Here is a 23,872-nt window from a genome sequence, read left to right on the forward strand (position 1 = left end):
ATAGGGTGAGCCAATGGAATACTAATTACTTATAGGGTGAGCCAATGGAATACTAATTACTTATAGGGTGAGCCAATGGAATACTAATTACTTATAGGGTGAGCCAATGGAATACTAATTACTTATAGGGTGAGCCAATGGAATACTAATTACTTATAGGGTGAGCCAATGGAATACTAATTACTTATAGGGTGAGCCAATGGAATACTAATTACTTATAGGGTGAGCCAATGGAATACTAATAACTATGGTCGGCAAGTAAATTTGGTTCTCAGTTTCTCACACCATTACACTCGTCTACCAGAAGTGATCACTGATCAATGATGATTGATAGATCAATAATATCGACAGTACGGAAACGCAACAGTAATTAGTATTAGTGATGGAAGAAGCCTTTTGCACGGGACAATAACGCAATTGATGCAATGTTCGCAAATATAATGAACACAAAATACACAATTCAACCTGAACGGATGAGTAATAATCAGAGTGGAGGGTGATGATAAAAACCTGATGATGAAGTACATGTAGTTAGCATAGAGTTTGGTCACAGCCAGTGGGACGTTGTAATGTTTGAATGAGTTATCATGGATAAAAGTGGAGATGGGAATGAACGTACTGCTACAGCTGATATATGCTAGTGGTGCAGGATTCATTACAATGTCATTGCACACGTAGATAGGCAAATTGTGTATTGATAGGTTTCTGGTTTTACACTCTTAGATGTGTGTAATCAAGAGGATTATAATAGTGACCATCAGCCGCTCTGTGTGTAGGCGGGAAGGTGATGACGTCATGCGATGTGTTCATCATTGACCCATACTAGTTCATAGTGTAAGCAGCTGAAATAGCGTTGTTAGAGCGTAAGCTGGCGATACCAAGACTTCTCGGCTGACCAGAAAACCAGACGTGCTGGCCTGGACACAGGGTGCGGGTGACGATGGCGGCGATGATACAGCTTGATCAACTGAAGATGACTGAAGCTGTACAGGCGCAACTGGAACTTTTGTACTGCGATCCTGTTTCTTGCTGCTGGGCAAGGAAAGAGCCAGCTGTACTTTGATGATCAGCTTTCTCCCTGCAGCAGCCACATCCAGGGAGGTGCCACCCCACGGCCCGTTCACGTGCACGCCCAGTGACGTTCGCGCGGCTGCAGGTGTGAAGTTCTTCAAGATTCCAATCTCCACCGATTGTCGCACTGTCGTCCGCTGCTGTGCCTGGCTGGGATCGGACAAGGCTGATGGCACTGGAGAAGAACAGTCGCGAAATCGAAACACTAGTCCATTGGGGCTTTCACTCACTGGGGAACACGGAAAGGACAACAAACAGAAATCACAAACATCATTACTAATCGACTACTTGTGTATCCACATCACATGTACATCAAGTAGTTGGAAAAGTATCAAAAACGTATTATTTTTATCCACAAGAGCATTCTGCAACATTGGCAGTTTGAGACAGCTATTGATACTTGTTATCAGTTTCTTTTGAAAGGATTTATTATCCAATGTTGTTGTTCCGACTTTGTGTCCGGACTTGACTTATGGACTTGTGTAAGGAGGGGGGGGGGGGCGCACGACCACGCCCACCGCTTGTTTGTAAACAGTTGCCTGTGTGGCAGTGATCGCGTAGAAGGTTACGAAACGAACGTAATCGAACGGCAGTGTTCCAAGGTCATAGAACGCTTACTTGTTTTGGATAATTCCTCGACCAGCTTGTCCACGGTCACCTGCATACGTCCTCCGGAGGTTGGTATGGAATACGAACGTCTCTCTGACAACGTTCCACTATCGCCATCACCAGCAGCACCGTCGACATGCTTCTCATCACAGACGGGATCGATGACTATGTGCCCGTCACGTGACTGACTAACATCAAACAGATCCAAGGCAGTGGGGGAGGGTGTGGAGCACGTTTCACCTACCATATTTAGTGTTGTTCAAAATTAATATTGATTTCAGATATCACGAACAATAGGTAAGGTTTGATGAAAGAGGTCAAGTGTACTTGAATGAATTCAAAGTGAAGGAGACTTTGGAGAACTTAACTTCCTTTGCTAGCTTAGAGCTCCTTTATACTCGCCATCAGGCACTTGTTAAAAGGGACGTGGAAGGTCCTCTTGAGAAAATGTTTGGGATGTTTTGGGCTAAAACAGTTACGCCCCTAACTTTCGATCTAGTGCGTCTTGAGAAAAAAATGTCTGGGACGTCATGGGTCGACAGTTACGCCACTAAAGTTGATCTAGTGCTGTGTATTGTATGCGTGTAAGATTCCGTAGACTCAGTGCACGTTACACCAATGTTTACCTTGCAGTCAGGAAGTAGTAATGTATTTCACTACTCCCTGGTTGCAGTGGGTTTTCGTGGGGTGTGCTGCGCGCATTGCGTGTAATCTGCGCGTGTAGCTCGCGCAACGAGTTACGTGGACGAGAAGCAGCCTTCAATGACTTTGGGAATTTACCCTTTCCCGTGGAGATTACGTAATTTGACAAGCCACTTGTCAACATGTTGATAGGAGGGATCTTCAAACGCTCTGCTGCTTGGCATTCAGCCAGACAGCCCAGTCGGCCTGTGCAGGGGAAACGACCATAGGCTTAGGTGCAGGACTTGTGGAACAGCCCCTGTCGGCTGAGCCAGAGCTGACACTGGGGCAGGAGCGTGTGCAGCATCACTATTACTAATGCGGCATTCCAGTCATGTACAATCATGTACAGTGGCTTTGAGCATGACTATACTGTACCAGCATGCCGTTACAGAGATCTCCAGAGAGGAGTTGGACAGGAGTGGCTTTGTACCAGTTCTGTCATAGGTACTATCATGCCGACGAGTATTACCCACTCACTACTAATCCGTACAACACTCAACAGCATTCCACAGGAACTAGGATTACTCCTCTTCATGTCACATCCTTTATTGCTGAAACCACAAATAATTGTGATGAAGATTGTACACCATTCGAGGTAAATGAAAAAGCCATTAATAAAACAACATTAAAAAAAAGAAGATAAGGTCACTGTACCATGTCAGACGGCTATTATCCACTTCACGTATAGCAACCACGGTTCACGATCGAAACTCATCAACACATAATTCCAGGAGCCCGAAATCATGCAGTCGTCGAGCGACTGGTCCGGCCCGCTCCCAAGTCCACTCTTCCCAACACTGGTCGCAGGTCCCATAGGGCCACGGGCATACACAGGTGCTCAGTCACAGGTCCTTTTGGGCCACAAGCACACACAGGTAGGTAGCCCTTTCCCAAAGATGCTAAAATATTTCGCAACTTATGCTTTTCGCAACCATGCCAAAACAAGTGAAAGTTGCTGAAATCGCATCCATATTGTCAGAAAAACGTAACGTCGGAGCTGCAGTGAACTGAACACTTGCCAGAAGCTATTATCCCACGGATACTGAGGACATTCTATTATCCCACGGATGCCGAGGACATTCTATTGTCCCCTAGAAACCTAGCATATTCTATTGTCTCCGAGATGCCATGGACATTCTATTGTCTCCCAGATGCTGAGGACATTCTCTTTTCCTGGTGGCGCTTGGCAGATATGCGTCGCTGTGTCTCAAACGTCTTCAATATTCCGTCCAATACTGAACACACAACACAACACGGCAATGTCAGAGGTCAGAAAATGATGAAATCCTACCGCTGGTGCCAAACACTTTTTGGGTTTTTGACTGGTACTGTACGGCCAGCCATCTGAAGTACAATTTTCTCATGTGGAAGGGGTGGCGTAGTCGAAAAGTTTGGAAGTTTAGAGCCCAGATGACGGTGTATTTTTATTGATTCACGGGGAAATCGTGGCAAAACGTGGTACGATTAATACCATAGCGTTTCCGACACCCCTGCTACTTGCAGTATATTTCTAGATGGCTCGCATCCTCCAAGGCACGGCACATGAATGTGAAGCCTCCACAAAACATCTTATACAGCAAGAACATTATCAAGGTCTTGGTCGAGAGCCTGAAATGTGTCATTCTTCGAGTATATTATCGCATTTTTGCCCTTGAGGACACTACACAGCAATAAACAGACCGATACTCACAGTGTGGTGCGTAGCTAACGACAATTCTCAGAGACGCTGCAGATACAGAACAAGGGCATGACATCAGGGAGAATAACACAGAGAATGCTTCAGTCTTTCAGTCCTTCAGTTTATAGAACATGAGCAATTTTTAAAAGTCTTCAGCAAGATAGACCACCTGAATTACGGTTTTTGTTTTAAGTCTACCGATGTGATTTGGGTTGTATAATTTTCTTAAAGGGGAAGTTAAGCCTAAAATCAAATTTTCACCAGTTGTAGTCTTCGGGGTGCCGAGTCGAATGGTCGTGGTCCGAGGAAGCTGAGACGCTCCCTTCCTACTTTAATCCCAATCGAACTCGCGCACTTCCACCGAAACTGGGTGACTGCACCCTACTAAGTGCGGATTTGTATGTTAAAAGCGCCATTTCGTCCTTATAAAAGCACGGATGACCGCGATTGGCCCTCAAGTTCTAATGTTTTGGGCGCTGAGTTGACTGGTTTTGGTCCGATAAAGCTGCGATGCAGCGTTCCTCCTTTATTCCCAATTGAACATGGTTGAACAAGCGGTCACGTGCTCCCGCGTGCCCAATCACCCGGTCAGCGCTAGGCGGTGTAATATGTCGGCATTTTTTTAGCATTTTCGGTACAATCCGCGAACCCAGCACTTTGGGCTCGTGATGCAGCATTTTGGGGGAAACGGAGCACTTGGCCGTTGTGTATCAAAATTGAGAAAAGAAAAACTTCCCAAACAAGAACTTCACTTCCGCATTCCATGGGTTAGCTTCTTGTTGAGTAGTTTATGAATTGTTTACCATGGCAGACTCGAGCAAGTCTCTTATTGAGTGTGTTTCGGATGTCAGTGATGAAGATGAAGATACTGTAGAGAGCGATTCTTGCAAAAAAGCGAGCATTTTCCGAGCATTTTTGGCAAGGTTTGGGAGCATATTACACCGGGCCCTAGTCAGCGCGCCAGCAGGCGACAACTTTCACACCAAGGTTCAACTTGAGTTCAACTCGAGTGACAGGACTGCACCCAAAAAAGGTCAAACAGGCTGTAAGTTGTACCCTGCAGGCATGGTGACCAGGTGACTGGTGTACGCAGGAGCACGTGACCGCTTGTTCAAGCATGTTCGATTGGGAATAAGGGCCGAACGCTGGCTACATATGACTGGTAATAGCAATCTTACACTGTGAATGCGTCATTGTGCGAACCATATCTTCATGAGACATTCCGCGAATCGCCTGGGATGTAAGACACATGACAAAACACATAACAAAACACACCATAAAAACTCGCACCATAACACACACCATAACACACACCGTAACACACAACAAAAACACACAACAAAACACACAACAAAAAACACAACATAACACACAGCATAAACACCCAGAATTTTCGTCACCAGCAGTAAGAGAGGAAAACCAAGTGTGTGCAACTCGAAAAATCTCTCAGATTACGGCAAAAGCTATTTAATGACAACAACATTTTGCAGTTACTTGGATAACTATTACTCTCTTGGATAGCCGGAAATGAAAGATAGAAAAACAATGTCATGTACATCGCCTTGAGTAGTCAAAGCAGAACAACGGTTTGGATGGAGTTGTCAGGCATAGAACAACTGGGTGGCTATACCGATATTGAAATGAACAACTGGGTGGCTATACCGATATTGAAATGAACAACTGGGTGGCTATACCGATATTGAAATGAACAACTGGGTGGCTATACCGATATTGAAATGAACAACTGGGTGGCTATACCGATATTGAAATGAACAACTGGGTGGCTATACCGATATTGAAATGAACAACTGGGTGGCTATACCGATATTGAAATGAACAACCGACTATCTGCGCAGACTTGACACACTTCTCCCAAGTTCACCCACACATCATATGTTATGTCACCTGCCCTCTCATTTGCACACAAGACACAATAGACAAAGAAACACACAGTAGTGAGCATATAGCCAGACCAAAATAAATGAAGGTTGCATTCTCCAATAAAGAAACACTCAAACGAACACATACATGTACATGCAAACAAACACAGACACACAGACACACACACACACAGACACACAGACACACAGACACACAGACACACAGACACACAGACACACAGACACACAGACACACAGACACACAGACACACAGACACACAGACACACAGACACACAGACACACAGACAGACACACAGACACACAGACACACAGACACACAGACACACAGACACACAGACACACAGACACACAGACACACAGACACACAGACACACAGACACACAGACACACAGACACACAGACACACAGACACACAGACACACATCATTGGACCATTTGACGCCCATCGCCGGAGGCGATGATAGCGATGCTACAGCAGAAGCCATAGCAACTTGTGCTGGGATTGCACCATTCAACAGCTTGCAAGGCTGAAGAATTGGCCGCCACTATTCAGCCTGGTCTACACCACACAGCCATGAAGTGGCTTTTCTGGCCAGTAAATCCCTACTTTTTGGTCTTTTTTAGTTTTATTTTTTCCCGCACACACATCACACCACATACTCCGGCATGCACTGGCTGTTGGTAACCACCCAGACACACACACACACACACACACACACACACACACACACACACACACACACACACACACACACACACACACACACACACACACACACACACACACATACACACACTCGCACCCATAGTGAACTGCTGCAAGTGAGAAAGCCCATACCTGTCCGTTGATAGAGAGAATCTGATCTCCCTTCTTCAGCTGACCCTGTCTGTGGAGGAAAAAAAAAGTTCAGGCAGAGCAAGTTTTTAAATAGCAGGAACGAAAACAGGTTGGCGAGATGAAGATGATGCTGTAGTTGGAAGAAGTTCATAGCAGTAAAGGTGGACAATCTCTGGATAATGGCTAACATTGCAGAAAGTCATAGCAGCAGTGACAGCAGGAAAATGTAGGACACGCAGTAGAGGGAAGTCACCAGGATAGCCGTATCACACGGAAGTCTAGTTCAAAGATATAGCACACACATAATCAACATTCCAACAGAACAAACATCGATGATACTTGATGACTGCGCTAAGCAGCCGCAGTTACAGCAGTTTTAGCAGTGACAGCCGCAACAGCAACACCAAAACAGCAGTGACGGCAGTGACGGCAGTTAGATCAGCAGCAGCAGCAGCAACAGCAACAGCAGCAGCAACAGCAACAGCAGCAACAACGGCTGCAACAGCAGCAGCAACAACACTGACATCAGCATCAACAGCAAGAACAACAGTGACACCAGGGATAGGAAGAGTAATGGAGGCCGTAATGGCAGCCAATGGGTCGGCACGATAACAACACTAACATCACCAACTGCAGCAGTAGTGTCAGAAGCAGAAGCAACATTGTAATACATTGATCTGTTGACGTGGACAAGAAATCGGCCGCACACCTAGCTCACCTAGCAGCAACTCCACCAGGGAGTATTCTTGAAACATAGACTGGCATTCCCACCTTATTTCCACCCATGATGTTAAAACCATAGCCGCTGTCGCCGCGCTTGATATCCACTATGCGCGGCTCTGTATAGCCTGTTGCCGTGGCGTAAGCTGCCGTGGTTACCTAGTTGGGGGCACGAACAGCAAGAAGACAATCACCATGGTCAATATAGTCATAAATTTCACCCCGCTGATGCGTGTTTTTCTTCCGATTATCATCTTCTTTCCTTTTTTTTTCTTTCTTTTTTCTTCTCTTACCATGGCTGGCTAGCGCCCCTTTCTTTGCATTGGCTTCTGCCATTGGACGGTGAAATAAAATCATCATGATCAAAACATTCACTAGCTTGATGGACTGAAAAAGGGAAAAGTCTGAAGGAAAAAGTGACTGTCACCACCAGGACTAAAACCAGGGAGTTAGGGACCCTCGCTTGAGGCCAGTGTTGCTCCGAGAATTTTCAACCCGGGTCGAGTGCAACCCTGTTTGAAAATCTGTACGGTGGAAAAAAATATCGGGTGGTGCTTACATGAAAAGGGGTTACCCGAGTCAATTACGGAAAAAGTCCATTTTTTCTTGAAAGGATTGGTCGCATGAATCATATTGCGGCAAAATTGTATGTGCAATACAGTGCAATCTAGGCAGAAAATACACACAAAAGTCCAGTAACACGCTTTCTAGTTGTCTAACAGGGTTGACATTTCAATCGTAATGCATCATTTAAATGCTCCAGTCAAAATCTGTATTCATTGCGGGTTAAAACTTGACCCGGGTGAAATTAAACCCAGGGTGCAATCTCTGATGTGCACATAAAACCAGTGTCTCAGAGCCATATGAAGCGGGAACAGGTTTGAAAATGAGGGCCGTGAAAAACACCATGGCAACGATCTGTGGTATAGCAACAAACATACCATTTCCACGGTCTGGTCCGGATACGTATTCTGGTTAGCGGCCACGTGGTCATTCACCTTGCAGTAGGTCTGTACGGAGGGAATAATGCAACACATACACACATACGCATGCACACACAAACACACACACACACACACACACACACACACACACACACACACACACACACACACACACACACATACACACACACACACACACACACACACACACACACACACACACACACACACTCATACTCTGCTCATCGCTGAAGTGATGATAGCGTGCAAGCTATGTTAGACATAGCAATGTGTGCTGTAATTACACCATTCAATAGCTTGCAAAGATGATGAATTTACCGCCACGAATTTTAGCCTGGTCTACACCACATGGCCGGTTGAAGTGGCTTTCTCTGGCCTGTGAATCCCTATTTTTCAGGTTTCATTTCTTTTTCTCCCACCGTTTTAGGAGCTGCATCTGTGCCTTGATCTGTGAGGGCGGTGGCATCCCAGCGGAATTCGGTCTTCCAGGCGAGTCTCACGTGAACCGTGATATTTTATATTTATATATTTTCACACACACACACACACACACCCCCCCCCCCCCCCCCACACACACACACACACACACACACACACACACACACACACACACCTTGACCTTGACCTTGCCCATTGCGTAGCAATGATAGCGCATTGTTGTTTCTCCAGTCCACGACAGAATGACTGATGCAGTTTCAGGTCGCCGCATCAACGGAACATGCGGCACACACACATATGCACACACACACGCGCACACACACACACACACACACACACACACACAAACACACACACACACACACACACACACTACCACATCGCAACCAGCACACAGACACCACCATTACACAGCAGTACAGTACAGCTGTCCATAACTTGTTCTGAGGAGCACACTGGCTGAATTCCGCAATACTTACATCGACAAGTTTTCCGTCCACAGCTCTTTGCAAGATTGTGTTCAGTGCCTTGAAGTTCTTGCCTGAGCAACGACAAACAGACAGGACAATGAGTGAGAGAGGGAGAGGCAGAAACAAGTGTAGAGGGGATGCAACTCGCAATCGTGATCATGGCTTTGACCTGCTAACCCGAAGCATTTCACAGGCAAGTGATGCCATCTTATGCTAGTACGAAGAATTCGGCTCTTCCCCAAGCACGGCACAGTTAATTCTTGGTGTACATGCTGGTGTGTAGAAATCCCCTGAAAGCCTCTTGTACGGGCAAACTCAAAAACAATGTTGCACAATAATGTACACATGGATGTCAAAATTAAAAATATGTTTTACAAAAGAGTGCACCGTGACGGTTGTACTGTAAAGAAAAATTGCCTGAAAAGACGAGAGAGTTCGGAAGCTCAGGGCCCTACGCTATTCTTTTTGGCCTGGCTAACCATGTATGTTCTTAGAATTCTTAGAATTGATGGAAATGGTTTTTTCCATTGATTGGCTATAGTGTTTTACGTCGACCATAACGGCTACAATGCCCAAATGTACCACAAAGAACTGATCGGCTACATCATTGTATTGCAAAAGTTTCCGTCAGTTCGAATGACATGCATCATGAGCTAGGCAAAAAGCATAGCGTAGGGCCCTGAGTGAAATAAAAAAGCTTTCTCTTGCCATTTGAGGGTATTACAACACCGTCTGCCACCTTGATGACCTAGGCAAAAAGAGGATAGGGATGTTATAAATTTTTCATTTCTCCTATTTTTATTTTCAAGACATAACCTAGGATTTGAACCCGCACTATCTCCCTGCATGCATTCCCCTGATTAGATACACTTTGCATACATACTCATTCTTCCAAGTTGCTTCACGTTATGATCTTGTATTTGCCCTATTTGAATATTGTGGCCATGGCCAGCTAGCTGTCATTGATGGTACGGTACGGGACAGGTACGGGATAGCGCCAAACATGCCGACAACACAAACAAACACACAACTTGATGGTACGGTACGGGGCAGGTACGGGATAGCGCCAAGCATGCCGATGGCACAAACAAACACGGAATTAAAGCTGTGTGGACCCTGGCTAGCGCCAGACGAGACTGAAGTAATGTCTTTTCCATAGCTACGGGAATGAGTTAAAAACCATTCATAGAGTGACAGTCAGTATCCCAATCAGTGCCCAACTCCGATGCCCGCCGATGCCCGCTCCATCGTGGAGGGACAAACCAATGAGTCTTCGGCGAGATCCACGCAGCCGAAGGTCGACAGCACGAACGATTGCGAACTGGGTGCGGATACAAACCCATGCCATCACAGATGCGTATGACCTCCCCCCTTGTGTGCAAGCTGACTGGCCAGGCGCCGCTGGTAGGCAGCGTACTCGCGACGAAGCATACTCGCGACGAAGTACAGCATCGGTGTGTATAAATTGTTCCTCTCCCAACCGGTACCGCAAAGGTCAGCCCAGGGTAAAAAGACACACGATCTCGTACATTCAAGGTCGACCGTGTCGACGCCCTAAATATTATCCACTCTCTCTGGACCCTACCAACTACAGTGCAATGCATACATTTCCCGCTCTGTGTGTGTGTGTGGGGGGGGGGGGGGGGGATGAGATCACAGGATTTATTGTTTTGCAAAAGTATTTACATGTAGGTAAGTTGAAAAGCACCACAGAATCATCACTGTCAGGCTCTGTAATCAATGCATCCGACGTGCTCAGGACACGTCTATGCATACATGTGCCCGTCAAACTCTCCCTGCCTGACCCAAAATTATTTATGGTGTGCCTTGGCCCTAGTGGCAGCCATGCATTAGTAGTAAAGGTGAAATCCTGATAATTCGAACCTCAAAATGCCAGGAAAAAACTTCTAATTATCCGGACATTCCAATTATCCAAACATGAACCCACAACACAATATGTATGTCAAAATGCTCTCATGGTCACGCAGAGTTGCGCTATGGACCTTAGACACAGATTTCACGGATACTGAACTGACCAGCGCAGCCTGCTCATGCAAACTGAACTGATCAGTACAGTGTACAGTGAACTTCGAATTACACTTTGCTAACTTCAAATTGTCAGCACAAATCCCACACATTTTCTATGTAAGTGGAATCTGTGGGACTTAGAATTAACCGGACATATCCAGTTCGAGGTTCGAATTATCAGAATTTTTTATGTGGGACTCGTATTGATAGAAATCGGTCCTGGAAAAACTTCTAATTAAGCGGTATGTTCGAATTAAGCCATATTCGAATTATCAGGATTCCACCTGTAGTTATGTGTGTGTGTGTGTGTGTGTGTGTGTGTATGTGTGTTTGTGGGTGTGTGTGTGTTTGTGTGTGGGTGTGTGTGTATGTGTGTGTATATATGTATTTATGCGTGCGTATGTGTGTGTGTGTGTGTCTGTGTGTGTGTGTGTGTGTGTAAGAGAAAATCTGTGGTTGCACATCCAGTGCATTTGCAGATTTGCGTGCTTCTCTTGCGACGGGCGTATACATGGTACATGGTACACGGTGTGTGTGTGTGTGTGTGTGTGTGTGTGTGTGTGTGTGTGTGTGTGTGTGTGTGTGTGTGTGTGGCGCCAGTCCTGTTTAATATTTAATTTTCGGCGGTGGTCACACACTGGCGCTCGGACTGCCCGGATGTTGGCGTTACCGTCAAACACAAGCCCGGACGTAGGCTCGTCGGCGATCGTACTGCAAAATCACGGCTCCTTCCAACCCGTGTCACTGAGCCACTTTTTGCTGATGATGCTGCAGTTTTCTCCACCACCCAGCAAGACTTCGAGTCGTCCACGACCAAGTTTATCTCGTGCGCTTCCCAATGGGGTTTAACTGTCAGCGTGGCCAAAACCAAAGGTATGGCGGTGAACACTCCGACGAATGCGCCAATGGCACTGGATGGTGGGGAAGCCATAGATTCTGTGGAATCATTCATGTATCTTGGCAGTGCCATACACCGCGATGGTTTGTCCTCCCATGACGTCCAGGCCCGCATTGGCAAGGCATCCAAAGCCTTTGGTAGTTTGAAGCAAGCCGTGTTTGAGAACCGGTCACTGAGTCTGCAGTGTCGTCGTCGCGTGTATGTTGCCGTGGTGCTCTCTACCCTCCTGTACGGCGCGGAGACCTGGACAATGAAGGCTCCAGACCTACGGCACCTCAACCTCTTCCACCATCAATGTGTCAGATCTATCGTTGGAGTGTCGCGACGGCAGCAATGGGAGACCCACGCAACGTCCTCAGCCCTTGCAAAGACCCTTGGAGTGCCTGAGGACATTCGTCACATCGTACGGGAACGGCGTTTGCGCTGGCTTGGACACGTGGCACGGATGGAAGATCACCGGTTGCCGAAGTGTGTTCTCTTCGGTGAACTGCCTGCCTCGCGCCCCGCGCATGGTCCAAGCAAGAGGTGGAGGGACGTCGTTATGGATGACTTTGCGTCGGTTGAGCCACCGGTGCCAACACGTGGATGGTACGATGCAGCCCAAAACCGTCCGGAGTGGCGTGCCATTGCCCGTCGACCACCCAAGGCACCCTCTGCTGCTGGTTGCGCCTGCGGCCGCATGTTCCGTCGAAGCGGCAACCTGAAACGCCATCAGTCATTCTGTCGTGGACTGGAGAAATAACAATGCGCTATCATTGCTACGCAATGGGCAAGGTCAAGGTCAAGGTGTGTGTGTGTGTGTGTGTGTGTGTGTGTGTGTGTGTGTGTGTGTGTGTGTGTGTGTGTGTGTGTGTGTGTGTGTGTGTGTGTGTGTGTATGAGTAGTGAGTAACACCAAGTGTTTACCTTCCGATCCACTGGAGCGTTTCTGCAGTAGCTCTTGAAGCCTGGCCACATCTGCCCATGCCCATATAGAGACAAAGAAACACAGAGAGTGAGAACGAAAGAGAGAGAGAGAGAGAGAGAGAGAGACCCCTCATGAAGCCCTTTTGCTGGCCATGAATGAAACAACTAGGTCACAAATCACAACCAATCCAACCCACACAAGCCGTGTTCCATTGTGTTCTATAGTCTACAAAAGTACACGCACACAATCATAACCTGTAGCGGTATACAGTATACTGATGCAATGGCGGATATGTGTATGCGTGGAATAGTGTGGCTAATGTGATTGTGTCGCAGCATTCCGGAATATGCCGCAGATTTCGGGCAAAGCAAAGGGCAAGAAGGCATTCACAGATACATTAGTACGAGACATCATCGATCTTCCACACTATGAATACAGCCTGCAAACTGCTATAATGCCGGATGATATACCACAGTTCACAAGGCTGCTTTCAGGCTTTCACACAACTCTTACCTGATCGAAGATCGCTTGATGGCGATGAATCTGCCATGATAATCCTTAGTTCGTACTTGACACGCTAATCGACGGTGTGCTACGCACTGCAACGCTCAATGAAGCGATCTGTTCTCTGCCGGTGTCCGTCTTGCCTCGTCAAGTAAGAAGGGTGAATGTTTTCAAATTTGTGTTTTCAAGAAATTTGCTTTGTTGCGTGTCAGACCTTTGGCGATGTTTTGTCCGCAGATCTGGCAACCACACTGACTTGCAATACATAGCACTGGCAAGCACCGCACCTGTACGGTATCCCGGCGCTTCGCTAAACCGCACTTCTGTCTTGTAGGGACAGACTCACAGGCAAGACACCACCACTGCCACTACTGCATCAGATGTAGATCATTCTACACTAGGCACTACACGGACTCGGTGGATCTACACCGGCCCTAACCCAATCATTCTCACTCACAGGACGTCACGATCATAATCCTACAATGGCTATAATGTAGACTGGTAGACTGACACTGTAGTGCTAGACCTAGACCCTGATGGCCTAAATGCTACTCGGACTCGGAGGTGCAGTACTCGTTCTCGGTGTAGTGGTCTGCCACGTAGACCCAGGAGGTAGACAGCCGACATCTGCTAACACTGACAGGATCTAGTCTTTCTACTTAGACTAGGACTAGTCTGGGGACATGTCGTCTGTACCAGCAAAAAAAAAGATAAAAATGATTTTCTCAGCCGTGGTTATGAGAAAACCAGGGGAGTTCCACCACTCTCCATGTTCATGTTTGTGCTTCGCTTTTCCCGTAAAACTAAAAGAGACCTTTTAGGCTTTTATCTTTTCGACCACTCCCCCGTCCTGACTCAAACCGAGTATCATGACAACGTTTTCTTACCAATTCTGTAGATCAACCGGGTACGTGCGCGGGGACGTTTGCGCTCATGGCTAGCCTATAATAGATTTACTTTCGGTTTGCTCGCTAAGGTTGCGGTCACAAGACGATAAAATACCCGAGAAATGTGGCACAATGCGCTTTTCTCACGGATTTCCTCTCTCCTGGCTGAGAAGTGCAAGGCGCCATACGCGCAGGTTATCTCCTTGCTGCGCTGCCGCCTTGGGTTTGACCTGGTTCGTTGTGGTGCCATGTGCCTGCGTGGCTCAATGAGCATTTTTGCTCCTGCCGTGCCTGAGTTCCCTGCAGAGCTGAGATGGCAACTTCAAGACTTCCAAGTCTCAACAACCAAAAAAAACACCAGTGCAGCATGTCGGTCATTTATCCGCGCACCGTCTTCTCCACAACGAAGAAAACAGCTCGGTGGCGATCTACATGATGAATTTTTCATTTCCCTGGGCGCGGGGACTATCACCACCAGAGAGTAGTGAAATAGGTATTTTACTGCTCTCTGATACTTGTCTGCATCGTAATCGTACACGTAAAAGTCTCGTGTGAGCGCACTAGTGGTAGTACTTTTTCTCGCTCACAGACACCGTGCAACCTTTCTCGCCTGTTTTTTTTTATCGTCGTATGAGCGCAACCTTTTAGGAACCGTCCATGTATCATGGTGTACATGTAACCATGGTAACGGCGGAAAAGGACTTGGTTGCGTCATAGCTGTGTGATCATTGTATTACTGGCTCTGTTCACTGGACATAGAGGCTGTTTTGTTTTTGTATATTGTGTTGTCTTCTCCCCTTCTGACGAGTAGGTTGTGTACTTAGGAAAAAAACAAAAATCACTATACGCAGCCTGAGGACTTTTAAAAGTCTTTCACTGTCTATCTCTTTTGCATGCAGACCGTCTTCTGTGGTAGTCCTGGTTTGTACTACACACTCAGTAGATCTACGCAGTCGCTGTGCTGAGTGAACATGAACAGAACGAAGATATGACGTATCCTTTTTTTAAATTTCTAATGCAGTCGGATTGCAAGTGAATTGTCAATGCGCAGTGATTGCGCACATTTGGATGAAGGTCATTAATTTAACTCCACCAGAAGTGGAAAATCGTGCTCAGCTTGTCTGTGGACGGAACAAATCAAGGAATTCCACCTTGCACCAAACCCCACATGCAATGAACATTGTGCGAACATACCGTGATGATGTAAGTTAGAGTATGTACAGCACATCACAGTGATCCCCGTGCAACAACTATACACATCACAGTGATCCCCGTGCAACAACTATACACATCACACTGATCCCCGTGCAACAACTATACACATCGCAGTGATCCCCATGCAACAACTATACACATCACAGCGATCCCCGTGCAACAACTATACACATCACACTGATCCCCGTGCAACAACTATACACATCACAGTGATCCCCATGCAACAACTATACACATCACAGCGATCCCCGTGCAACAACTATACACATCACACTGATCCCCGTGCAACAACTATACACATCGCAGTGATCCCCGTGCAACAACTATACACATCACAGTGATCCCCGTGCAACAACTATACACATCACAGCGATCCCCGTGCAACAACTATACACATCACACTGATCCCCGTGCAACAACTACACACATCCATCACATTCATTTTGCCCGTACAACAGGCTTTACTGCTATACACACCATACACCATACATCACATACATGTACACCCAATTTATAGGGTGAGCCAATTGAATACTAATAGTTTACTATGGTCGGCAAGTAAATTTGGTTCTCAGTTTCTCACACCACTACACTCGTCTACCAGAAGTGATCACTGATGAATGATGATTGATAGATCAATAATATCGACAGTACGGAAACGCAACAGTAATTAGTATTAGTGATGGTAGAAGCCTTTTGCACGGGAAAATAACGCAATTGATGCAATGTTCGCAAATATAATGAACACAAAATACACAATTCAACCTGAACGGATCAGTAATAATCAGAGTGGAGGGTGATGATAAAAACCTGATGATGAAGTACATGTAGTTAGCAGAGAGTTTGGTCACAGCCAGTGGGACGTTATAATGTTTGAATGAGTTCTCATGGTTAAAAGCGGAGATGGGAATGAACATACTGCTACAGCTGGCATAATAATTATGCTAGTGGTGCAGGATTCATTACAATTCATTACAATTTGCCTATCTACGTGTGCACACGTAGATAGGCAAATTGTGTAATGATAGGTTTCTGGTTTTACACTCTTAGATGTGTGTAATCAAGAGATTATAATGGTGAACATCATCCGCTCTGTGTGTAGGCGGGAAGGTGATGACGTCATGCGATGTGTTCATCATGGACCCATCGTTCATAGTGTAAGCAGTTGAAATAGCGTTGTAAGAGCGTAAGCTGGAGATACCAAGACTTCTCGGCTGACCAGAAAACCAGACGTTCTGGCCTGGACACAGGGTGCGGGTGACGATGGCGGCGATGCTACGGCTTGATCAACTGAAGATGACTGAAGCTGTACAGGCGCAACTGGAACTTTTGTACTGCGATCCTGTTTCTTGCTGCTGGGCAAGGAAAGAGCCAGCTGTACTTTGATGATCAGCTTTCTCCCTGCAGCAGCCACATCCAGGGAGGTGCCACCCCACGGCCCATTCACGTGCACACCCAGTGACGTTCGCGCGGCTGCAGGTGTGAAGTTCTTCAAGATTCCAATCTCCACCGATTGTCGCACTGTCGTCCGCTGCTGTGCCTGGCTGGGATCGGACAAGGCTGATGGCACTGGAGAAGAACAGTCGCGAAATCGAAACACTAGTCCATTGGGGCTTTCACTCACTGCGGAACACGGAAAGGACAACAAACAGAAATCAAAAACATCATTACTAATCGACTACTTGTGTATCCACATCACATGTACATCAAGTAGTTGGAAAAGTATCAAAAACGTATTATTTTTATCCACAAGAGCATTCTGCAACATTGGCAGTTTGAGACAACTATTGATACTTGTTATCAGTTTCTTTTGAAAGGATTTATTATCCAATGTTGTTGTTCCGACTTTGTGTCCGGACTTGACTTATGGACTTGTGTAAGGAGGGGGGGGGGCGCACGACCACGCCCACCGCTTGTTTGTAAACAGTTGCCTGTGTGGCAGTGATCGCGTAGAAGGTTACGAAACGAACGTAATCGAACGGCAGTGTTCCAAGGTCACAGAACGCTTACTTGTTTTGGATAATTCCTCGACCAACGTGTCCACGGTCACCTGCATACGTCCTCCGGAGGTTGGTATGGAATACGAACGTCTCTCTGACAACGTTCTACTATCGCCATCACCAGCAGCACCGTCGACATGCTTCTCATCACAGACGGGATCGATGACTATGTGCCCGTCACGTGACTGACTAACATCAAACACATCCAAGGCAGTGGGGGAGGGAGTGGAGCACGTTTCACCTGCCATATTTAGTGTTGTTCAAATATTGATTTCAGATATTACGTACAATAAGTAAGGTTTGATGAAAGAGGTCAAGTGTACTTGAATGAATTCAAAGTGAAGGAGACTTTGGAGAACTGAACTTTCTTTGCTAACTTAGAGCTCCTTTATACTCTCTATCAGGCATTTGTTAAAAGGGACGTGGTAGCTCCTCTTGAGAAAATGTTTGGGATGTTTTGGGCTAAAACAGTTACGCCCCTAACTTTCGATCTAGTGCGTCTTGAGAAAAATGTGTGGGACGCCATGGGTCGACAGTTACGCCACTAAGTCTAAAGTTGATCTAGTGCTGTGTATTGTATGGTTGTAAGATTCCGTAGACTCAGTGCACGTGACACCAATGTTTACCTTGCAGTCAGGGAGTAGTCATGTATTTTACTACCCCCTGGTTGCAGTGGGTTTTCGTGGGGTGTGCTGTGCGCACTGCGTGTAATCTGCGCGTGTAGCCTGCGCAACGAGTTACGTGGACGAGAAGCAGCCTTCAACTACTCTTTCCCGTGGAGATTACGTAATCTGACAAGCCACTTGTCAACATGTTGATAGGAGGGATCTTCAAAATTTCTGCTTGGCATTCAGCCAGACAGCCCAGTCGGCCTGTGCAGGGGAAACGGCCATAGGCTTAGCTGCAGGACTTGTGGAACAGCCGCCTGAGCCAGAGTTGACACTGGAGCAGGAGCGCGTGCCTCGCTATGGCACGCATTGGCTTTGAGAACGTACTGTACTGGCATATCGTTACAGAGATCTCTAGAGAGAAGTTCGGAAAAACGAAAAAAAAGAAAATTGAACAGGAGTGTATTGCACCAGTTCTGTCGTAGGTACTACTAGTGTCATGTCATTCCGTGTGAGTGCCAGGGAACCGTCCCAGACAGACAGGTTTGACATCATAATATTGCTATTGCGTTTTTTATTACTTCTTGAGTTGCTTCATTCAATTGGTTCCATTCTTTGCCCGTAATAGTGGCTTTCCATGATCATGTCGACGAGTATTACCCACTAGTGCACTCAATACTAAGTCCTACTACAGCATTCCACATTAAAACCTTTTTTGAACTATGGTTACAGCACGTCATGTATACCACGTATACCACGGTCCGTGGTTGGTCTCACCCTCTCCTCAATTCAATTGGCTGTCTTGACATGCCACGAGGTGCAGAAATATATAAAATAAAATAAATACACGGTCGAAACTCATCAACACATCATCCCAGTTCCTATTGGAGTCCGATAGTAGGAGGTAGTAAGGCGACTGGTCCGGATCGCCCTCAAGTCCACTCTTTCCCGCACTGGTCGCTAGTCCAATAGGGACACGGGCATACAATCATGTACATGTACACAGGTCGTAAGGCCAATGGGCGACGGGCATACACAGGTCGTAAGGCCAATGGGCGACGGGCATACACAGGTCGTAAGGCCAATGGGCGATGGGCATACGCAGGTCGTAAGGCCAATGGGCGACGGGCATACACAGGTCGTAAGACCAATGGGCGACGGGCATACACAGGTCGTAAGGCCAATGGGCGATGGGCATACGCAGGTCGTAAGGCCAATGGGCGACGGGCATACACAGGTCGTAAGACCAATGGGCGACGGGCATACACAGGTCGTAAGGCCAATGGGCGACGGGCATACACAGGTGCGCACAGGTCCTTTTGGGCCACTCAGAAGATGTGGGGCTGTGTCTGCTGTGTCGCACTAGAAATGAGTCTCGTGATCAGTGGTTCTCAAACAGTATTGACATGGGATTGTCGGTATCTCAAACAATATTGACATGGGATCGTCGGTATAATGATAGTGGTGCATGCACTGATAATGCCCCCCCCCCCTTCCACATCAGTATTACAAATTAATTATTTGATTAAGAGTAACATAAACTCCCAAGAGTGTGTAACTCATTTCGCCTTGATAATCATTGGGCCTTGTTCCCGTATATTGTGCGGATTAAAATGTACCAATCAACCTATCTGCATTCGCCACCTTTTCATTGGGCAGATCTGCCCGTTTGGTTTGCGAATTACAATAAACACAACAACAACAACAACCAACCAACCAACTCTGGGCACCCTTTCTATGGAGTTAGCCGGTAGCGACAACTCTCAGTAGCAAGAGACTCACAACAGGATCTACAATCATGTAGTCGTACATTGTACTCGAAGTACATGATGCACAGCAAACTGATTGGAATGGAAGAGCATTGCGGGAGCTGGTTACTAGTATAGTCAAGATCAAAATAATATATTATTAAAATACGTCTTCAAAATGGAGTATACCAAGATGAGAGGAGGGCTTCATTCCGAGCAGCTCCATTAACGATATGTCAGGATTCAAGCAGATAATGTTGGATAGAATAGTTCAGAATGGTGCGAAAGTGCCTGGGGATGAATAAAGTAGCAACTGACTGAATCTTTGGAGAGTCCTTCGGCAGTAGTTAATAAAGAGAATTGCTAAACACAGTAATGAAGTGCACGCAAACTGCATAGTATGTACATTGTATAGATAAAATTAATGTTGAGATTACGCAGCCAAAGAGCCGGCATGTGTCTAAAGTGAATGAGAGGCGTTTCTTCAACAGCTTGTAAGTCCTGTCACTGCCTAGTCAGTTGGGAGGCATAGTCTCTGACAGAGGATGGGCTGAGACTTCACGCGCCCTAGGTCAAGGATGGTTTGGGCAGCTGTCACACTGATGAAGACTCCTCATGGACGATGGCTGGGTCAAACAGAAACTCGGTAACAAACTGTGCATCGCTTCCCAGTGGTGCCAGACGCAGTGGATTTGAGTTTCCCGGTGCTACACACAGCACGACACGATCGCTGAAGTCCGGATACAGTGTGTACGTTGGGTACAGAGTCATCGTGTCAACAACACGTCTACGCCAAATAATCTCCTGCGTGCTAGTAGGGAGCTGGCCGTCTTCTAGGCCAACCAAGCCTACTTCAGTTCGCAAGCCGTCCTTGCCGTTGATGTACTGAATGCCGAGGAACTTTGAATTGTCTGAGATGATCCCAGGGACGGACGATTGCGGGTCGAAATGCTCCAGAATGATTCTCTCTTCTGGCTCTGCGTTGTTGGAGCCTTGGCGTTCGCTGAGCGTTGTTGGTCTGCTTGTGACGGAACCGATCGAGTGTACAACGAACCAGCGATCAGTCGGGCTTTGGTCAACTGTAAGAAGCACATGACAGTGGACACGGAAGAGTTCAGCAGTGAAAAACATTTGCCAGTAGCTGAAAGCTAGCACGCCAAATGTACAAATACATCAGACTTTGTTGTATCTCTGGTGCTTCTGTATTATACATAACCAGTAGTACTCATGATTCAAGGCACACTATGTTCTATCAGGCACAAGACCATCCCTGGCATGCGACTACGGGGGAGGGGGGGGGGGGGGGGGTGTCAATTCACATGAACATACTTCGAAGTGATACTGGATTTAAAACCTTTTAAGAATTGTTACATACAACGTATACACGCAGGCCGATACAGACTGACAAAGTAGGCGGAACTTACCAATGCGGGACGCACATATGGGCATGATGAGTTCCACGTCTTCGTCATCATCACTGCTAGCATTGCTACTGCTGGACGTACTGATGTTGTCGTCCGTGTACGCATTCCCAGCACAGCCTGTGCCAATCTCCACAAACTGAAATGTGCCATCGGCTAAGACGGCGTGTAGTTCAAATGCATCCATTTTCCAGAAGGATGACGCTTGGAACTTTGTGTAATTGGCGGATATACGAGGGATTTCTCACTGGTACGATGAAATGAAATAAGTCAACAAACAAAAGATAACAACCAAGCACTTCAATCTTATCGTTTATGCCTCAATATTGCCAAGCTCTCTTGTGCTAAAATTTTCTTTTGTACTAACTCAGTCGCCATCCTAGATCTTCCTTTATAGTCACGTACTGTGACTATTCTCAATACAGCCAGCGGCCAATTACTTGAAACATTGGGCTAGACTGTATTGAGGAGTTGTGGAAGCGAGCAGGGAAATACCGGGGAAGAACATGTCAATTATTTTAGTTACATTACGCAATTGCCGTAACGTCCCTCAGTCGGGATGCAAGTGACATTGTCAGGCAGCAGCAGTGCACAGAGAACAAACAATGAAACAGTACAGATAACCCGGCACGGTGGCTTGTTAATGCCAATGGTAGTTGATTGACATGGGATATCTGAGTCTGGTTGTAACAGCATGCCTATCGGAAGACCCCAGCAGTGCACAGGGATTTACCCTCCAAAGACAACTGCCGCCTGTGGTCTGCACATGAATCCTTGCGTGCCTTTCACACGTCAAGGACCATGTCATGTGCAGTGTCTACCCTTAGTTTATCTGTCATCTTTTCTTATTCTCAGCCTGGCCCGCTAGCTGGCCTGGCTGGCCTGGCTATGGCCAATAATGCTTCAGCAGTGTCATTGGAAATGACAGATGGTCCGTGGACAAGCCATGACTTCACTACTCTGGCGTTAGGTAAACATATTGTTGTTGTTGATGCATTGAATTTGAAACATCAACTACTGTACTGTAAATACTAAACACACTCTTTAGTACTTGAAACAGTACATGTAGTCAGGTGGTCCGGACTGCACCGCAGGGTTGTAGTTGATAGCTGTAATTGTGAATCTACGCGCAAAGTCGGATCGTACGTGTTTTCAACTCGTAGGCTGTAGTTTATGTAGAGACGATACGTGTGCACAACTCGTATGTTTGACGTTATGTAGAGACCACGCTTGTTCACAACTCGAAGGGTATCGTGTCTACGGGAGTACGGGTATTATACTCGTACGTGCAGTACATGTACAGCGACGTGAACAACAGTACAATCATACATTGTAACTCGTGTGTTTTAGTACTTGTGTGTACCGGGTAGTATGTAGGAGCAATGCGTGTTCCCAACTCGTGTGTCATGCATTATGTAATGTAGTGAAGATCACATGTTCACACATTCCCCTGCCAATTACATGTATGCATCGATCGGTTACGCCACCTTTCTATTTTTGTTGCTCTGAGCATTGCAACTGCTTGACTACCTACCAAGGGCCAACACTCACTCCCTCTACTGGCACTAGTGAATAAGACCATAGTATTCTGCAACATATACATGATTGTATTGTGTGCTCACTGAACTTTTGTTCGTACACTATGAATAGTATGATTATGATGTTTGTTGGGACAATACGTGCTCACAACTCGTGGGATATAGTGTCGGTAGGGGGCGATGCATCTGATTTTGCGATGTAAAAGTACAACTTCAAATCGAACAGTAACATCAAAATGAGGACGTGTGATATCACCCGGCAGCTGTCAACGCTGAGTCATTGTATCATCTTAGTCCTACATGTACATCATGGCAGTTCATGGCGTTGTCGTAAGACTGTGTCTTGACAGAACCCCAGCCTGGTACAGGTCGTCCCTCGTTAATACATAATCTCTGGGACTTGACAAATGTTATGTATTAACGGGCTTTATGTACTAAACGAAAGTGTACATAACTTGCTTGTGTACCAGAATATTTCACCTTTTTCAACTTTTCTGAATGTTTGTTGCTACCATGACTAAACACTGAGATAATCTTGATTCCCTCGATATAACATAAAAATTATGTTATAACAGTCACAGTCAGCGACGATTCTACAGTTTACATGGTACATGCCCAGTCTTGCCTGTACAGTCACTCGGAAAACACAGAGCTTTGTAGGTTGTCATGTGCGCTCTGATTTCTGAGCCAATTGCGTCCACAAGTAGAAACTAGAACACGATGTGCCTCCACTGGAAGGCCAAA

At 46.4% G+C, this 23,872-nt stretch overlaps 4 protein-coding genes across 4 annotated transcripts; all 4 read right to left on the reverse strand.

Annotated features, from left to right (window-relative positions):
* Positions 1-248: 248 nt before the first annotated feature.
* On the reverse strand, positions 249-1,942 carry LOC135812805 (uncharacterized). Its single transcript, XM_065326020.1, has 2 exons — positions 1,690-1,942; positions 249-1,300 (listed from the first exon to the last, which is right to left on the reverse strand). Exons 1-2 carry the CDS (start codon positions 1,925-1,927, stop codon positions 828-830), a joined length of 711 nt encoding a protein of 236 aa, XP_065182092.1. The 5' UTR covers positions 1,928-1,942; the 3' UTR covers positions 249-827.
* Positions 1,943-2,889: 947 nt separating this feature from the next.
* On the reverse strand, positions 2,890-14,038 carry LOC135812339 (protein lin-7 homolog C-like). The gene is made up of 9 exons (XM_065325718.1): positions 13,721-14,038; positions 13,207-13,257; positions 9,385-9,446; positions 8,444-8,512; positions 7,501-7,661; positions 6,783-6,831; positions 5,221-5,275; positions 4,055-4,090; positions 2,890-3,599 (listed from the first exon to the last, which is right to left on the reverse strand). Exons 1-9 carry the CDS (start codon positions 13,755-13,757, stop codon positions 3,502-3,504), a joined length of 618 nt encoding a protein of 205 aa, XP_065181790.1. The 5' UTR covers positions 13,758-14,038; the 3' UTR covers positions 2,890-3,501.
* A 2,396-nt stretch (positions 14,039-16,434) lies between these two features.
* Positions 16,435-18,154, reverse strand: LOC135812806 (uncharacterized). The gene is made up of 2 exons (XM_065326022.1): positions 17,824-18,154; positions 16,435-17,436 (listed from the first exon to the last, which is right to left on the reverse strand). The coding sequence occupies exons 1-2, from the start codon at positions 18,059-18,061 to the stop codon at positions 16,964-16,966; spliced, it is 711 nt and encodes a 236-aa protein (XP_065182094.1). The 5' UTR covers positions 18,062-18,154; the 3' UTR covers positions 16,435-16,963.
* A 2,063-nt stretch (positions 18,155-20,217) lies between these two features.
* Positions 20,218-21,951, reverse strand: LOC135812340 (uncharacterized). Its single transcript, XM_065325720.1, has 2 exons — positions 21,594-21,951; positions 20,218-21,248 (listed from the first exon to the last, which is right to left on the reverse strand). The coding sequence occupies exons 1-2, from the start codon at positions 21,775-21,777 to the stop codon at positions 20,764-20,766; spliced, it is 669 nt and encodes a 222-aa protein (XP_065181792.1). The 5' UTR covers positions 21,778-21,951; the 3' UTR covers positions 20,218-20,763.
* Between the last annotated feature and the right edge of the window lie 1,921 nt (positions 21,952-23,872).

The sequence above is a fragment of the Sycon ciliatum genome, chromosome 3 (genome assembly GCF_964019385.1).
Source record: "Sycon ciliatum chromosome 3, ocSycCili1.1, whole genome shotgun sequence".
NCBI classification, from domain to species: Eukaryota; Metazoa; Porifera; class Calcarea; order Leucosolenida; family Sycettidae; genus Sycon; species Sycon ciliatum.

Excerpts from the sequence above, each read along its gene's own strand:
- LOC135812805 (XM_065326020.1), bottom strand. The coding sequence starts at position 1,927 with ATGGTAGGTGAAACGTGCTCCACACCCTCCCCCACTGCCTTGGATCTG. Across the intron at positions 1,301-1,689 it reads CGAGGAATTATCCAAAACAA|TGAGTGAAAGCCCCAATGGA; the intron begins GTAAGCGTTCTA and ends CGTGTTCCCCAG.
- LOC135812339 (XM_065325718.1), bottom strand. The coding sequence starts at position 13,757 with ATGGCAGATTCATCGCCATCAAGCGATCTTCGATCAG. Across the intron at positions 9,447-13,206 it reads ACGCTCCAGTGGATCGGAAG|GCAAGAACTTCAAGGCACTG; the intron begins GTAAACACTTGG and ends GTCGTTGCTCAG. Across the intron at positions 4,091-5,220 it reads CACAATGACGCATTCACAGT|CGTCTCTGAGAATTGTCGTT; the intron begins GTAAGATTGCTA and ends CTGTATCTGCAG.
- LOC135812806 (XM_065326022.1), bottom strand. The coding sequence starts at position 18,061 with ATGGCAGGTGAAACGTGCTCCACTCCCTCCCCCACTGCCTTGGATGTG. Across the intron at positions 17,437-17,823 it reads CGAGGAATTATCCAAAACAA|TGAGTGAAAGCCCCAATGGA; the intron begins GTAAGCGTTCTG and ends CGTGTTCCGCAG.
- LOC135812340 (XM_065325720.1), bottom strand. The coding sequence starts at position 21,777 with ATGGATGCATTTGAACTACACGCCGTCTTAGCCGATGGCACATTTCAG. Across the intron at positions 21,249-21,593 it reads CATATGTGCGTCCCGCATTG|TTGACCAAAGCCCGACTGAT; the intron begins GTAAGTTCCGCC and ends TGCTTCTTACAG.